This window comes from Bicyclus anynana, chromosome 7, assembly GCF_947172395.1.
Source record: "Bicyclus anynana chromosome 7, ilBicAnyn1.1, whole genome shotgun sequence".
Classification (NCBI taxonomy): Eukaryota; Metazoa; Arthropoda; class Insecta; order Lepidoptera; family Nymphalidae; genus Bicyclus; species Bicyclus anynana.
This window is the reverse complement of record NC_069089.1, coordinates 2,351,263-2,369,499: the sequence shown is the minus strand read 5'-3', so window position 1 is coordinate 2,369,499 and position 18,237 is coordinate 2,351,263. Positions and strand designations below refer to the sequence as shown.

The 18,237-nt window shown below is 33.7% G+C and overlaps 1 protein-coding gene across 4 annotated transcripts in view; it reads left to right on the top strand.

The window, feature by feature from the left end:
• Nucleotides 1-18,237, top strand: part of LOC112047393 (netrin receptor UNC5B) — a 142,508-nt gene that overhangs the window by 64,249 nt on the left and 60,022 nt on the right. For all 4 annotated transcript variants that reach the window (XM_052882373.1, XM_052882375.1, XM_052882372.1 and 1 more), the window contains exon 3: nt 7,678-8,250. In XM_052882373.1, coding sequence (XP_052738333.1) covers nt 7,678-8,250 — 573 coding nt within the window. The remainder of the gene's footprint in view (nt 1-7,677; nt 8,251-18,237) is intronic.

The following is an 18,237-nucleotide window of genomic DNA, read 5'->3' as shown; positions in this document are numbered from 1 at the left end:
ATATATGTTTAACACGTGCAGTCATATATTTTTTTTTTTATTTTTACAAGTTAGCCCTTGACTACAATCTCACCTGATGGTAAGTGATGATACAGTCTAAGATGGAAGCGGGATAACTTGTTAGGAGGAGGATGAAAATCCACACCCCTTTTGGTTTCTACACGGCATCGTACCGGAACGCTAAATCGCTTGGCGGTACGTCTATGGCGGTAGGGTGGTAACTAGCCACGGCCGAAGCATCCCACCAGCCAGACCTGGACAAATTAAGAAAATCTCAATCTGTCCAGCCGGGTTCGAACCGAGGACCTCCGTCTTGTAAATCCACCGCACATACCACTGCGCCACGGAGGCCGTCGAAATCGAGTTGATAGTGTAATATGAATCAATCAACATTCCAATAAGAAAACTTAAAATTATCAAACTTCAAACGTATTTATCGCGGCGCTTTGTGAGTAAGCAACGCGTCAAGTGCATTCCGCGATACAGTACGTCCCGGACGTTGATGAAGCATTGCTCATCAATAAGCCCTTCTCTATCCGGAGCAACATCGGTCAAGTGCGAGATGGGGCACAAAACAACCTTTGATCAATAGTCGTTTGCTTTTTTAGTTGGATTATGCACATTATAATACTTTCTCTTAGATGTGGGTTTTATTAGAAGCCGTTTTTTGAAGGTTTTTTTTACAAGTTAGCCCTTGACTACAATCTCAACTGATAGATGATGATGCAATCTAAGATGGAAGCGGGATAACTTGTTAGGAGGAGGATGAAAATCCACACGGAACGCTAAATCGCTTGGCGGCACGTCTTTATCGGTAGGGTGGTAGCTAGCCACGACCCAATCCTCCTACCAGTCAGACCTGGATCAATTAAGAAAACCTCAGACCGGTCGGGGATCGAATTCAGGACTTCCGTCATAAATCCACCGCACATACCGTATGCATGAGGCCGTCAAAAAGGAAGGTTGAAAATTTGTCAGCCTATGCTACTATTATAGATACCATAGTATTGTGGGCTAGTATGGGATTTGGACTGCAATGGCTTAGGTAGCTGGTTCATCAGAGTTCAGATCTTCAACCATCGAAGTACAAAGCGTATTATATTCAATATTTTCTTTAGCATAATATGAGAAATAATGTCGCCAGTCCTTAGTTACTTCGTGGCAACCTTTCGATAAACACGGTTAAAAATCAAACTTTAAGGGTATCTAGCGAAGGGCTATTCATTATAAACATTCCATAGGTGAAAACATTGGCGTATCTAGATTATTTTCTAAGGGGGCCTGGCCCCCGACATCAAGTATATCTAAGTATAACTAGTCTATATTTAGTATCATAATACTAGCTCAGAGTCGTAGGGTGGGCACAGGTCCATTCTAGGGTTGGCACGGCCCACCCGATCCTCCCTCCCCCTATATACGCCTATGGGTGAAAAACATTTCAATTGTATACAATGAAGAATGTGTAATTATGTAGAAAAGAATTCTAAGAACGGTTACGTATTGTTCAGTGCATGACTGTACTTTTTGCTCAAACTTAATAACTGTATTGAATTTTCTCGCAAACGTGCAATGAAACGATAAAGGTAAAATGCGAAAACATAATTTAAGTTTCTGTGACTTTTATTGTAGTCGGATAATTTTAAAATGTTTCTATTATCAATAATTTTATTAGTGTAAGGAATTATATTATGTTCTATTTGATGATTCAAATAGTGAGGAAAATAATATACAACCTATTCACATACATACAAGAACCTATTGTAACCTAAAACACCGTGACTCGGGATTTTCATCTTGTTTGCAGGATATAACTTCAATCAGTTACCCATTTTCTCTTTTTTTATCCGTAAAATCTTAACTTTTATCAATCAAAGTGGAATAAAGACGTACCGAACCAAATGAAACAAGTTTAGTATCGACTCAAATACAAGAAATAGAAAACACTAATTCTATAAAAAATACATTATCGTTCCGAGCAAAACGCATTGGATTTCATTAGTCCAGAACTTACACGCTGATCCCATTCTTAATTATCCGAATGCCGGACAAAATGACAGGAGTCGGCCCCTTTCAACTTGAGATGGCTCTGTTATAACAAGCAACACATCTAAAAGAAGACAACACCCTCCCTTCCTGTATCCAAAAGTTGTGATTGTTCATCTACGTAGAATAAGTACATATTTTCTGATATAAGGTACATGGTGTTTAAAATATGATTAATTTTCCTGTCTCTCCTTGAACTAACCTGCGTTAAAATTATGTACTTACAATAATACCGAGCCCGTCTAGTATTAAGTCGGAGCCGTTAACAGTAAAACTTCGGCTTAGTTAAGGCCTTAACAAGGTATAAAGATATCATAAATTCGTTTCAGCAACAATAATAGTTCTATAAAAACGATCAAAATTTTTCATACAGATATTGGATTTTAATATTCTTAAAGTACGCAGAACCCGGCTTCAGCTGCTTTAAACAAACAGACATTTTTTAAAAAAAAGCTTGATTGAAGTGATTTAGTATCTATATATTTTAGATCTAAAATCTAAATAATGAAATCTTATTTTATTTACAAGTATGTATTGATACAAGTAACAATTATTATTATTTTTTTTTATTTAATTTAATATTTATTAATTATGGACCCAGCGGTCCTGTAGTTTTTTAAGAAAACTAAGTCTATTTAAGGTTTTATTCCACGGGAAGAGCAACGTTGCTTTTTGTTCATATCTGATGAAAGTAAGTTTATTTTTAGACCTCGTTAGCAGTCTGCGGAATCTGACCATTCATCAGCCAAACATATTTCAGTTCGCTCTCAGGCAAATACGGAATTTCTCCATTTGAATTCATTTTCCCGTTTCGTCTTGTTGTAAGGAATTTTAAAACTACCAAAACATCCAACAATATTTTGGTTTACTAAAATAAGATTAAAATGAGAATGTCTTTATTTAAAATATTTAAAAAAGTTTTTCTTCTTTGTATATGTCTTATTAATAAATTATTAGTTTTTCTTCTAATATTATATGAAACTCTTTTAATCGAAAAACATCGTTGACGATCAATGATTAGAGATCTCTAACGAAAGGTTCTTACGAAATTAAGTATCGGGCGACAGGGAAAATCATATTTCATACTACCACGTAGAAAATATCAAAAAAATCATTTTATAGAAACTGGAAAGTTGAGGGACGTTAAGTCAAGGATGAAAAGTTAAAATATTTTAACTCTCAAAAGCCACCATGGTTCAAATGGCATGCCAGCATGGTTACATGGTTACCTACCATACTACCTGTGGTAAGTGACTGGTAAGCTAACAATCATTCAGCTTCTATATCTCTTATCTTTTTAACATTAAAATGAAACCGACTTCAAAGACGTATTTCAGTTATTTTAATTCTAACACAAAATTACTAATTTAACTGATTTTCACGAAAATGAAATGTGACCAATCTGAAAGTATACTCTTTCAAACAAAAAAAAAATCAAAATTGGTTAATATATAACGAAGTTATGAGGTAACAGACGCGTCAAATTGAAAACCTCCTCCTTTTTTGAAGTCGGTTAAAAATGATGATGATGGTCATCACAAACACTCAGAGCAAAACAATGTATCAATTTATTTCAATTAAATTTTAAGCTAGATAGATGGCTCTAGATATTAAGATAATCTGACGATATGTCCCATTTAATATGTTTAGGTATTCCAATAATTCATATTGAACATGATGGAACGACTCTCGTTAAAATAAACGTAGCTGTTAACATTTTGAAAGTAAAGAGTGATTGATCTTATGAACCGTCTACGAAGTATTCTGTTTAAATATTTTTAGTGTTCCAATATTTTTTTCTGCCTTGTGTTTGTTTTACTTAGAAAACCGTTAACCTTTGGCGTTTACGTTTTTTAGACGGCATCTTTGTTATGAGATTTAATACAAAGGCATATTATAATATTTTGCGAGCACGTTAATATAGCCTTTGTATTACACGCAACATATTATAAGAAACTATCTGTTTTTTTCATGTCTTAGCTCTCATATTTATTATTTATAATAATAATAAGTGTTGTTTTTCTCAAGGCATCTATAATTGTAAATAGTAACATTAGTTTAGCAACTTTGTATTTTATTTTAGCTATTTTGTAGGACGAAAATATTGTAATCATCTTACAATAACTTTAATTTCAAGATTGCTACAAAAATTGTTATTACCTCATTGATTTTACTAACCCGCAGAAAGTCGTTTCGGGAGTAAATTTTGAGAAAATATTTCTTAGCGAATATATTAATAACTATTATCTACATGCCAAATTTCCGCGCAATCTATAGTAATACTATTAATGCTAATAATCTAATCTATAGAAATGGTTAATCAATTGCAGTAGTTAGAGCTGGGACTTGATAGACCTTTTATATTACACAGGTGTATAATATAACCCAGCCCGTAAGTGTTGTCATAGAAATAATAGTGATCAAATATAATGCAACAAATCCTCACACAATACCACATAATAAATTAACAGTTCAGTATAACAGCAACTGCATGGAATATTAGACCACACAGAAGCGTTTACTAAACATTAATCTTGTTACAAAACATAAAATTGATTTCAAGATCACAGCTGGAAGCTTTTACGTTGCGTAGTTTATTGGTTATGTATAAAATTAAAATCAATTTTCGAGACAGGCTTTCGTATTTTGAAAGTTTATAATATGTAAGCAATGTTATGCAAGCCAACGCAGCTGATTAATATATTTACCATTTAATTGAAATTACATTGTCAATCAATCATGTTTATAGTATTAGGATTAAAATTAACAAAACGCAATTAGTCTCAATGCTTGATAATTCTGAACTTGTACCAGGCTTTTACTAAGTTTAATATTAGTTGACATATACGAAATTGAGATTGTATGTAACAAATGTCATCCGGTGCATACTGACAACCCTTCGTGGATACAGTAGGTGGATGATATTCCTCAGTTGATTTGATGTTAATTTTAATAGGTTGTTATTATAGATCAAATTAGTAAATAGACCAGCTGAGCGATGTTCTACTTTCGAAAAATTCTCTAATTTTAATTTGACCAGAATATTGTGGAACGTGTTCCTAAAAGAGAACATCACCTGAGATAAGACTTTCTGTTTTAGGCCATAGATTTGGTTTAAAATGTGTTAGGCCATTTACCTAACAGATTTTGAATCAAATTTGATCAAAATATATGCTACTTTAATTATGGCTAATATTTTTATTTCCAAAAAATCTGTTTGTTCTTGTCTTTTCGACATCAATCATAGCTTTTAAAGGCCTTTGGATTCTTGTCTTTATTTTCTTTATCAAAAGTGTCTTTGCGTGTATTTTCCTGTAGTCTCATTATTATAATTTTGTATTAGAATATTGTCCTGGAGTATTCAATTATGGTCACGTAAATTTCAATTATGTGCCGCGGTGCGAATATTAATAAAATTCTCTGCGCTCCTCTTTGACCAAGTGGCCATTTATTTATTATATTCGCTTATAATGAGCTCTTTGCTCTGTAAGAAGTACGCCAAACAAATGAAACCGAAATGATGTGGTGTCGTAATTTGAATTATAAATAGCTTCTCACGATTTGAAGACGATAATAAACAGGGAATGTTAATTAAATATTGAAGATAAGAACCCATAAAGATTAATATAGGCGCGAAGAAGTAAAGGTGGAGACAATTTTATAATACTCTGATCTAATAGACAAGATACGACACTACTCATAAGCCAAATCGATGTATACTGCATTTAATAACCAGTATTACTTCGGAATTAATAGTGTTGGTATAGTACCTATTGAGGAAATTTCCTTTAGTGAGATTAAAATTGTTTATTGGTCCAGTGCTAATTCTTTGATACTATGAGTCATGATTTCTTCAGGTCTTATTTTCGGACTAAAATGGGCTTTCTTTCTAGAAATACTCAATAACAACAGTTGAGAAATTGGTGGTGTTTCACCTCTGTGTCACAAATAGTATGTTAAACCGTCGGTCACAATCATTGACACTAACGTATGCATAACATTAAATATAAGTTTTCTTTATCACCATAGATAGCAACATAACCATACGTTTCAAAAGTGCTTGTAAACTGAGCTAAATTTTATATTGGTCTAGGCTCCAAATCTCATTACCTATAAAGCTGGCCTTCTAGGTCATTACAAATTAAGATGACGATGAAGATGTTTTGTTAACAGTGTCTCACTATTAAACATTTGAATCCGATGTTACAACAAAAAGCTCTTGGAATAAACGAGGCACAGATGCTTGGGTGAGCCAAGGTATAATGGCATATGTAATTGGTTTACCCACGTCAGAATATATAAGTACGAGACAAGAACCGAATTACTGGAATATCGATCTGAACTCATGATTATAAATAAAGCCGTTCCGCTTAAAGCCTTCGTAAATATTGATAGCCTTTCTATTCTCGGAGGTATGAAGACAATAAGTTGGTAGCCTTCTGACTGCGATGTTATTTTATTCATTCTTTTGTTAAGGCCGTGTATTTTTTTTTATAAAAAAATGCGATTGATTTATTTACAATTTTCGTTTAATTTATTTTAATATACAGTAGGGATGAATATTAAATCTATAGCAGAAATTTTGTATCTTTATAAAATAATTGTCAAGCCACTGAAAGTTGTCTTGCTTTTTACAAAATTTTGGTAGGTACTTTTGTCTTTTATATAAATTCAGCAGGTTAAAAATTTACTCCTATAAGTATAATAAATTATAAAGTAGAATTTGGCAAATAACTCGTTTGTGACTACTATTCTTATGTCATTTCTATACTGCCTGTTATATTTAAAATATTTACTTGGATAGTGTAATATCATCATTATCATTAACAGTCGATAGACGTCTAAGAAGGACTTCCAACACCACGTCATATAATTCTTTTAAATGTTAATTTTAACACCTGAAGCCTTAGAATAGTAAAGTGTTAATAATACTGAGTAGGTCGCCGTAACCGCAGAGTGAAGTAAGGATCCATCGAAACAAATCCCATTAAGGAAAAATAGAATCGAGAAGGAAATAGCGTTCGGTCCCTACGAAATCGGAAATAGAAATACACTGAACGGAAGTGAAACTAATTAAGTTATCCTCGCTTCAGTCGAGTTGCGGTTTATTTTTGTGCCATTCCTCGCTCCAAATAATAATACAACGCTTGAGGTATTACTGTCAGCACTGTTATAGAAGTAACATACACTTAGGTACTGATAACAGTTCTGAGCAAAATTTTGACGAGGGTGTTTGATTTTTCTGCCACTGAAATTTTAACTTTAATGCTGTTAGCTTTGAGTTCAAATTTAAAGTGTAATTGGCAAGATTGGAGGAGTAGTGTGTACGGTATCCAAATATCAGCTATGTTTTGCGTGTAAACAGGCGCGAGTGAGGCGTCAAACCAGGTGCGGGCTTTTGGGAGAAATCGATGGCGCTACTTTGGGGGCGTACTATTATGACAGTTGCCATTTATTTCGAGTCACGTAGAGTCTATTAACACTTCTGTAATTAGAAATACAATACCAAGAGGAAGATCCCATAATGTACGAGTATATTGTAATACAATTTATAAAATTTCCTATAAATTAAAAAGTTCACGATTGGTACAAATAGTAGCAATATATTACAACATTGTATTTCTTTTGTTACAGACGAGCCAAGCTCTACTGAACCGGAACACAGCACAGTCGCTCCAACACCTCCTATACCACTAAGGCCAGAATACGCACATCCAGCCGGTGTTGAAGCCCTTGATCCATACAATTCAGAAAAGAACAATGCTCCCCTACATCACAGAGATTATTTAGAAGAAGATTACGACCATGAGTCTCATAAAGAAGATGAACACGAGAATAGAGATGACGCAGATGAGTTGCCTTCTCTATCAGGAGATCATCTCTTGCAGAGTTCTACAGATGATCTACCAATGTTCTTGCTAGAACCGCAGCACGCGTATGTAGTTCGTAATAAGCCAGCAATGCTGAGGTGTCGAGCAGCTAATGCTTTGCAAGTGTACTTTAAATGCAACGATGTCCGTTCTGTTGGGAGCACACAATTTGAATTTGTGGATCCTCAAAGCGGTGTGAGGATAGTTGAGGCTGAATGCAATGTAACGAGGGATCATTTGGAGGAATATTTCGGTGAAGATAGATTTTCGTGTACATGCCACGCGTGGAGTAGCCGAGGAGATATAAGAAGTCAGCCGGCTATTGTTGAATTATCATGTGAGTATAGTATACATTTTGAAACATTAATACATAATACATTATTTTATAAGCTTTAGTCTAAAATATGTAAATCACTAATGATTTCTACGTACAAAATTTGTGTTGTAAAATCCCATAAATTCCATAACTTAATTTTGTAACCGATCGTTTTTGAGTTCGATTCTTGGCACGCGTCAATTAATATTTAGGTTTTATAGTTTGGATCACCTCAGGACTAATGGAAGGCTTTCGTCGTGGTTATTACCACCCTACAGGCAATGAAAATGTAACTTGACTAACTCCTAGCACACACAACCATAGTCTTATGGGCTCTAATAGATGTGGATCGAGCTCTAAGACTTGGTTCTTTTAAGCGTCGTCCAAAATTGGGAGAACTTTTAGTCATGGGGTAACTAATCGTTAAATTAAAATTAATAAATAAATGATCCCTAAAAATAGGACATCATCGTCTAAAATTATATCGATAAGAAATGAAACAGGGCCCGCCCTTATAAAAACCATAGTGATCCCTGTTACAAGCAATAAAGCGTAATGTTTGATTGTATAAAACTATATTAACCGATTTATCAAACTATATCACGTTTCTCCAAACATAAACAGCAATAAAAGCATCAATAAACTGTAATTAGATATCGGTGTAGCTTTAAAATTCATATTTCCGGTGCCAACGGGGCGTGAAGCAACATTTCATCAAAACTAATAATTTGAGAGTTTCCGTTCGTTATTTTGGTCTAACCTACTTTTATCGCTCGTTTCGCTGCAGTCGTCTCTGAGCCATAAAGGAGCCTGCCGCATAAAATCCTGGTATTATATTTTCATAAAGTTGACCAAACTTCACTATTTTTCTCTGTGTAGGTACGCAGTGCTATTTGCGAAATCCTGGCATCTATTTTCATTTCAGAATACGCTGTTTTACGGACTTTTGCGATGTTTATGTCTGTCTTTTGTTTCATTTTAAGTAAAATAAATGTAAACAAAGTGGTTCATTGAACTATTTAGTTTTAGTAGGCTTTAGTAGCATCGCTAAACACTGCCCATAAATGGCTATGTCTTATTTGCATGCTACATAATTTATCAAGATACTCGTACTTTAGTTTAGGTTAAAACTTATCTATTTTACTCTATCGTTATGTTTGATGACAAGGCTTAAAAGGAAAGGCTTGCTCATTTGTTACACAAATAACAATTCAGCCTAGTTGTTATTGCGGAAATATAACCAGCCTCCTTGGCGCCATATCACGCGGTGTACCTATACACTACTAGTAGGATCTAGGTATATAGTTGGTTATATTATTATTTAAGACATTAATCTTCATTTTATGCTAAATTTTTGATTTTATCATTTGTGGCTATTTGTTGTTTAATTCATTTCAAAATTGGACATTGTTTCGCTGTGGCAAAATTCTTATCAATTTCAAAATCTTCTTTGAAGACATTGTTCTTTGATAAGACATATTTTCTAATTTAATTATTAAGAAAATGTCATATTAATTTACTCTTTATATTTTGTTTACGGACTAAATGAAGTAAATTGAGATTTATTAAATTTTCCATAATAAGTTGCTGTAATAAAGTATAAATCCAATCTGTACTCACAATTTCTTCATTAATATTCATTTCAATATTGAAGAGAAAATAACTAGTTCACAACTCCAATAAAACATTTTCAATTAAGCTCACGAACTTATCTCCTGCGACGTTTATTAAATTTACAACGAAGTTGATATAATAACATCATTACTTTATGTATAAAAGACATAATAATATCCTGATACACGAGGTGTTTCATAAAACTCAATAAACATCTACGTAACGAACGTATTCATTTAAAGATACAATTACTTTTAGTAACTCACAAAGAGATATATTCAAATAATGATAATGATTTTATGAAGAGAGTCATCTCTTCATAAAATCATTATAAATATGTGATTTAAAAACTAATATACCAATAGTTTTTATTCTGATAAACAAGCTTACACGTGGTTTTTTAATACCTTACTTACTTTAAAAATGACCTGCAATTTCTAACATTGAAGTGTATTTCACTTGTTGAGAAACTACCATAGGGTATTATCGCATTGTGATACAGCAATATCAATAAAAAGACTCTTTAGTTTAAGTTGGTCACAAGTGGACGTACCTACTTTCTAACAATTACATGCATTTTACGAGTGTGAATAAGTTATCTCACTGTTTTATAACTTGTACCGACGAGTGAATGACCATTAAAGTTATTATTCTTGTTTGTTACTGCATCGCTGATATTGATATCAATAAATACTGGTTATTATTTTATTTACACTAGTAATATTGTTTATTCGAGTATATTTGTATGTCTGTTATTTTCTTTGCAAAGCTCTAAATTAGTTTTGATGAATTGTGGCACAGGGATTGGCAGATTAGACAGTGGATTAGATAACAACTTAACGATGTGAAAAATCACAAAAATCACGAATTTTGCTCAAACCGAAACGAATAAGAGTAAGAATCATAGCAAATGGTATTGTTCCTAGAATCTAGAACCAACGAAGCTTACTATGTCGGAGTTCATCCGGATAAGGACCATGCTTTTTAATGTATTCGAGCAGCTGCATTCATGCAGCATTGCTGTATTCGAGCCTAAAGATTCTGGTGTAATTATGGACACATTTGGCTTAACTGCATCTCAAAATAATGGACCCGATACGTCACTTTGTACGACGTGTTTCTTGCATGCCCGTGAGGTGTTACTCTGGTTAATTGGCATTGGTATTTCGCAGCCGGCAATCAAGAACTAAATGGAATTTAAGCTCTTTTAGTTATAGCTGCTAAAATAATTATTAATCTATGAATGAAATTCATACATAAATCATTTAATATAAAATCTATATAAAAAATAAAATTTCATCTACCATAATTTATTATTCAAGCAATTACTAACCTAACCTAACATCGAGTAGGTTATCTGCTCTAAGTCATCATTCGTTACGACAAATAACGTTATAAATAAATATATTTTATATAAAATAAATTATAATTTTGTAATTACAAAGTTTTCAAATTGTTAATTCCATTATTAAGCAGAAAGGTCAAAACAACAAGCCCTTCACGTTTATAAACATTTTCGCTTCCACAGAACGTATAATTCTAATTAAGAGTATCCGTTTAATCCTTTTGATTTATATACCCACAATAGATTTCCATATTAAGCAGCCCAGGAGGCCGTGTTCCACTATATCTACACGGCTCACTTGGTGCGAATCTTATTCAGGAAATGAAACGTTGCTGGTTGGATTTATAGCATTGCCCGTACTCTCTGCCACCGGTGTTACTTGCAACTTATCATTTACGCCCATCAGACCTGGCACTTCTGAAATAATATTATGCATGAAAATTTCAAATACGACGTACAGAAGGAAACAAAGTTTATTATTTTTAACTATATGAGTAATAATAATCTTTTTAACATAAAAATGGAACCAACTTCAAAGACTATTTCAGTTATTTTGATTTTAACACAGAATTACTAAATCGATTGTCATGAAAATAATATGGAACCAATCTAGAAGTATACTCTTTCAAACGATTTTTCAAAATTGTCACAAGCATTAAAAAAAAACACACTCGTCGAATGGAGAACCTCCTCCTTTTTTAATATTACAATTATTATCTGGATCTGGATTTAAATTATTTGATTGATATCGTTTTTGAAAAACATTTTTATTACTAGTTTTTTCCGCGGTTTTATTTAAATAAATATCTGTTCTGTCAATCAAATTTAAACTCGGACAAAGTATTTTTCTGAATGACAACCATTCATTCTCTGTCCATTTTGTTACCCCTGTCTGGGAATGATCATTTTTATGGTTATTAAAATGAATGCCTATCTTAAAGCACAAGAAAAAATAAGGATTGGTATCAATTAACATAATAAATTTTGACAATCATCATATTTATTTGATTTCGATAATTTTGATATTTCTTTCGGTCTTCATAATTGATTACAATTTTTTACCTAACAAATTATATAAGAAATATTAGGTCATAAAAACTTCAACAAGTGTTTCACCTTTTAACCTTATACGTATATTTCATGTTTGTTCTTTCACAATATTATTTATTCACACGATCGAGCTACAGCTCTTTAGTATTTTAACATTCGTTACAATAAATAACATATTAATCCGACAAAATAAGATATATTGTCGTTCTCTTGCCAGTACGAAATATATAGGCCTTTTAACTGTAACATGTGTTACGCCATTAAACTTGCAACGTACTTTGGAGATTGAGTAAAGTACGGCAGCTTGTAAATCTTTAACAAGAAGTCTTAGCTGCGACAATTTTACACGCGCGATCCTGTAGGTATCATCATTAATAGCTACATGGATACCACTTGAGAGCGTATTTAAAGCTCTCGCAGAACAATTAAAACTGTCGAGATGGAAATTTAGAGACGTTTCTATTACACACGGTTGCCTCGCGCAATTAGAAGCAAGTGGGAATTTCTGAGTCGCTTCTGTTTCATGTATATTTAGACACTTATGAGTTTCAACTGTGCGTGCTTATTCTGGTGTCTCTGTCACCGAATTCGCTAAGTTTTTACTGCAGCGCTTCAACTTTGAAGTTGTGTTGTTTTGAAACTTGATTTCAATGTGTACTTAATCTGAAGTGTTTGGTAGTCTGCCAAGCGTTAGCATCTCGTTCTTTTGCGTTTGGAAGTGTTTGTTGCTTTAGGAGATTGCCTTTCAGAGCTTCAAAAGAATTCAAATGAGGCATTTCACTATTTAAAATTAGGAACATAGAAATTTGAATACGTTTGAAGTTCTTTTGTATTTGATGTGCAACATGTTTATCTATCTTTGTGTTTTCTATTCCGATTGTAAAAACTTTTGCAATTGTAACGAACTTTTCTTTTTATCCATAAGAATTTTTCTTGTTTGTGAATATTCTCTTTCAAACTACTGGATGCTCGCGATTTCGTCCGCGTAAGAAACCTATTATACTAAATACGTTTAGCCCTCCCTATTGAATTAATCTATCTGCAACACACGTTGAAAACCTTAAAATCCGTTGCGTAGTCTAATGGACCTAAGCGTTCAAACGTCGGAAAGCAACTTTGGTCTACATATTATAGAGAATAACATAATTTCACGGAAACAAAACCGCTAACGTTTCTGTACAATAATTCTAATTTTTTCTTGTGTTTGTAATTTAAATTCACAGAATTGGCACAATTTCTTTCCTATAAATGTATTATAGATCCTTTGAAGTAGAACGTGAGAAAAATTTATAAGGATTTTGTTTCAAAAGAGGCGGTTAAGATAAAAGAATTCACGTTAGGAACGCGTGGAAGCAGATGTTTGTTTTTGCGAAGCACTTATGCTTCCAAAAAACAAAGTACACTTTGTGGTTAATAATTTATAGTGTCGGGGATTTATTTGTTGTGACTTGCGTTTGGCTTTTAATAAAGTGCGCTTCAAATTTATTACATCTGTCTTGCGTCTTGTCGTATACGAGTGCGTGCAAATTATATTTTAACATTTATTATCATCGCTTTGTTATCTTTATTTTTTTTTAATTTGTAATTTCATGAATTTATTGAGGTAAAGCAATTTTATTATATAATATTGTATTTTTGCATGATATGGCGTGCGTTAATAGTGTAGCTTTATTTGAATAACTTTGCATAAACAAGATAAATTATTAATATCACGATACGTTTTATTCCTGAAACAAAGATAGGACTAATTATCTATGGACTAGTATTGCAACAAAATTTAACAACAAAAATATCTGTCGGTTTTAAGGGGGACGCGGTAAACTCACACATGGAAAATATTTAACACAAATAAAATACCGTAATAGCAGAATCATAGGTTTAAGAAAAATAGCTATCGGAGTTTTTAAAACGGTTTTCCAGCCACACAACTGCACTAAGCAGAAAAATTCTGGCCAGTTGAAAATGCATAGAGAACAAACAATAGACTTAGCAAATCTCTTTTAAACCCACCACAGTACAGAGGCCGACAGCTTAGCAAACATATCAAATAGACACACTGCAGTTTTATAACCGTACAGTGGGGCATATGTTGCTATTGAGCTTTGCTCAAATTGAATGTGAAAATGTAATTTATTACAGATTCCTACTACCTATCAAACAGATAATTTAGAAGTTTCTTTGAAGCCTTTTACCAGTATGCTAAGAAACTAATTCTTCTAATAGATTGTCAAAGTGCATCTAAAATTATAAGCTGACAGTGCAAAATGACTACATTTATAATGTGAGTACTAATTAGAAACTGACAGGTATCTAGCCTAATGTACAACTGTATGTGAACACATAATGCAAATCTCATGCAATCCAAACCAATTAAACTAATATAAATAAAAAATTAAAGACGTATTAAACCAACTAAACTAAACCACCCTCAAAGTTAATAACGTGTTAATAACGTACTCGGCATCCACACCCTTGAAGCAGAAACAAAGCAGTATGTATGACATATGAATGGTATGCTGGTAATGTAAACTTCTTACTGCAGGCGAACTATGTTACAACCATTAAAAGCCATTCACTTATCTGTCCACCCATCTACTACTTTAAAAGTTCAAACTTGCCAATCTGGAGGCGAACTGTATAATTGGTAAGCTGTGGCCCACATTGGGACGCGGTCGAGTAATGGAGCGTACACTCACCAGATTTATAGCTTCGCTCCGCTTAAAGCACTCAAGAGTTGAAACGTTCATTTTGCACCAGTGCGCGTGAACTAGGGAATATTAGTTTCATTTTCAAAACATTTAGTTATTTATGAGCCACTTCAAGGAACTTATCAAACTATTCTCGGATTACGTGCCTAATGTCATTTTGGGTTTGCAATTATATTAAAAGCTTCTGAATCTAGAACACAAAAATCTCGAAATAAGAGCCGTTAGACGTTGGGGTCCCAAGATGCTGGAATGGCAACCCCGCACTAGAAAGCGCAGTGTTGACCGATCCCCCACCGGGTGAACTGACGACGGGGATTCGCTGGATACAGGCGGCTCAGGATCGTGATGTTTGGAAGTCCCTACAAAAGGCCTATGTTCTGCAGTATGACGAGGTTTAAGAATAAAGTGTTTCGCACCCAGATCCTTCTAAATCATTTAGCAGTTGAACATCGTTTAATCGACTTTTCCCTCGGACACTGGTTTCGGATTGAAATGTACGTTGAGTGTATTTTGATAAGACACAAGTGTTTTTTAAGGTTCCGTACCTCATAAGGAAAATTCGTCGGTTGTCTGTCTGTCTGTCAGTCAAGACCTTTTTTTTCTATTTGCCATTTAACATGTCCAATATTCCTCTAATTGCTCTTAGGACCATTTGTACGGAAATCAAAATTTCTAAATGTCGAACGAATAACTAAATTAAATTATTATTTCGTCATACTATTCGTAATAAAGTTTGTTTTATGGTAATTTTTATTGCTTACTTGCTTTACCGAATCTCTTATTTGAAATCACGTAAGATATTGTGCTAAATTATTTAAACTAATGTGTCAATTTTTAAGTTCAGTTCCCGCAATTTTCTTATAAGTATACTGAAATATCGCTTCACTTAATGATACCTATAATATATTTTCATATTGCTGATATTCTGATGAATCGAAGGAAAAACAAATAGTAAAATAGTAAGCACCGGTGTATTCAATAACGGATTTCCCCGAAATTGCTCCAATTTCCGAGGCGTCCGGGAACATCTGGCCAATTTTTATGAGCGGCTTTGATGATGACGCAGCTTCAAAAGGAAATTAGATAAACAATAAAGAGTTAACATTATTTTTTGTAATATTTTGATATTGGCGGACGTGGTTGTAACATATAATAAATGTATGCAACTTACAAGCACTGCGTGCGGAGTGCGGGCGCGGGGAAACGAAACAGAAGTCGTACCACACTTGCGTTCCGTGACGTTGTGCGGGTAAGACGCATACTGTGTAACTGCATAGTGTTTTATTCTAACCTAACTTATTACGGCCATAAGAGTAACCTGTACAAGTGGCGACCCTGCCAGGATACTAAACTTCAAGGTTAGTAAGAATGCGCACAATGCGCGCAATAAAAGAAATGCATAATGAAACTTTAATGCAGTAATCGAGAGGTAAATCAGTAACCGGTCAGCTTTGTTGTTTAACATCATAATCTGTTAAGTATTAAATATTTTCTATTACTTTTTACTATCTAAAATCTACAGATAGGTCCCAGGTAGATGGTATAAATGAATACCTACTCGGTTGTGTACCGTTAACATAAAGGTAAATCCAAATAAGTTTTGTTTTGAGGAATAGTGGGTACCTAATTATAAAATAACGTAATAATAACGGAGTTATACAGCAAAGCTGAATTTGTTACATTGGTTAGTACCTACCTAAATATTATATTTCTACACCCATGACACATCGTGTGTAAAGGTACCAATCGACATATTGTTGACAGAAAGTACACAGGATATAGGTAGTTAGGTAAAATAATTTATAGTGATGTTAAGAAATTTACAAGATAAAGAAATATTACCTAACCAATTTACTTTTTGCATTACGCCACTTCGCACCTACCCCACAGTACAATCGACGACGGCCGTCGTCAATGATAATTTTATACTATAGATCTGTTATGTCCCTATAAAATCACCGCAAAAAGTGATCAGAATAATAGGCTACAAAACTGTGCGCACTCATGCGCAATTATGTCTTTAATTTCATTATTTATTTGTACTTATATCTAGTTTTACACTTCCTGAATGTATTATTTGTTTAAATAACGTTCGTTGTTGACCACAACTAACATTGAGATGTGGAAATTTCCTCTTTTGAGCGCCTCATTTTTCATGACCTAGTAACACACCTAACAGTATTTAACATCATAGGCCGTCGTAGGTAGTTTATTAATTTTCAAATTATTTGCACTGAACTTGTGATACCTATATGCCTACCTAAGTTATAACTTAGTTTCATATTTGATTGTAAGACCTAAATATATAAAAGTGTGTATTACTCACTTTATTTATAATTAACTTACTTTCGTTATGTCAACAATATTAGATTAAAATGGGTGTAGATAAGAGGAAGTTTGGTAAATCAAACAGTTCCTAAAAGATCTTTCAATAATAAGATCTAGAGGTAGTTCGGCGAAAGTCGGAACAGTACCTAAAAAGGACATTACTCCTTAATCAAGCTAAGAGGAAGTTTGGTAAATCAAACAGTTCCTAAAAGATCTTTCAATAATAAGATCTAGAGGTAGTTCGGCGAAAGTCGGAACAGTACCTAAAAAGGACATTACTCCTTAATCAAGCTAAGAGGAAGTTTGGTAAATCAAACAGTTCCTAAAAGATCTTTCAATAATAAGATCTAGAGGTAGTTCGGCGAAAGTCGGAACAGTACCTAAAAAGGACATTACTCCTTAATCAAGCTAAGAGGAAGTTAGAAAACTAAATGGTTCCTAAAAGATCTTTTAATGGCTAATGCAATAAGATCTAGAGGTAGTTCGGCGAAAGTCGGAACAGTACCTATAAAGGATGTTAACTCCTTAACCAAGCTAAGAGGAAGCTAGAAAACTAAACGGTTCCTAAAGGATATTTTAATGGCTACTAGAATAAAATCTATCTATCTTGATCTAATGGTAGTTCGGCTAAAGTCGGAACGGTACCTAGTATCAACTTTTTGGTCGGAGTTCGGCAAAAAAAAAAATATCCTGTAATGGTAATATTGAAATATACCTACTATGTGGCCAGTATGGATAAAATATAAGATGTAAAGGTAATTCGAAAAATCGAATAATGCGTATCCTAACAGGTACACCAAAAAATGTCGCACTTATCATCTTTAGAATCTTTAGATTGCGACGGTGATCCAGTTTCACTTGGGTTACGTTGGGAAAAATGAAAGCGTGCACCTGGGTTGTACCTCAGCGGCCAATGTTACCACGCCAGAAACAAAAAGAGCTGTGCTCTTACATATGGGTGGA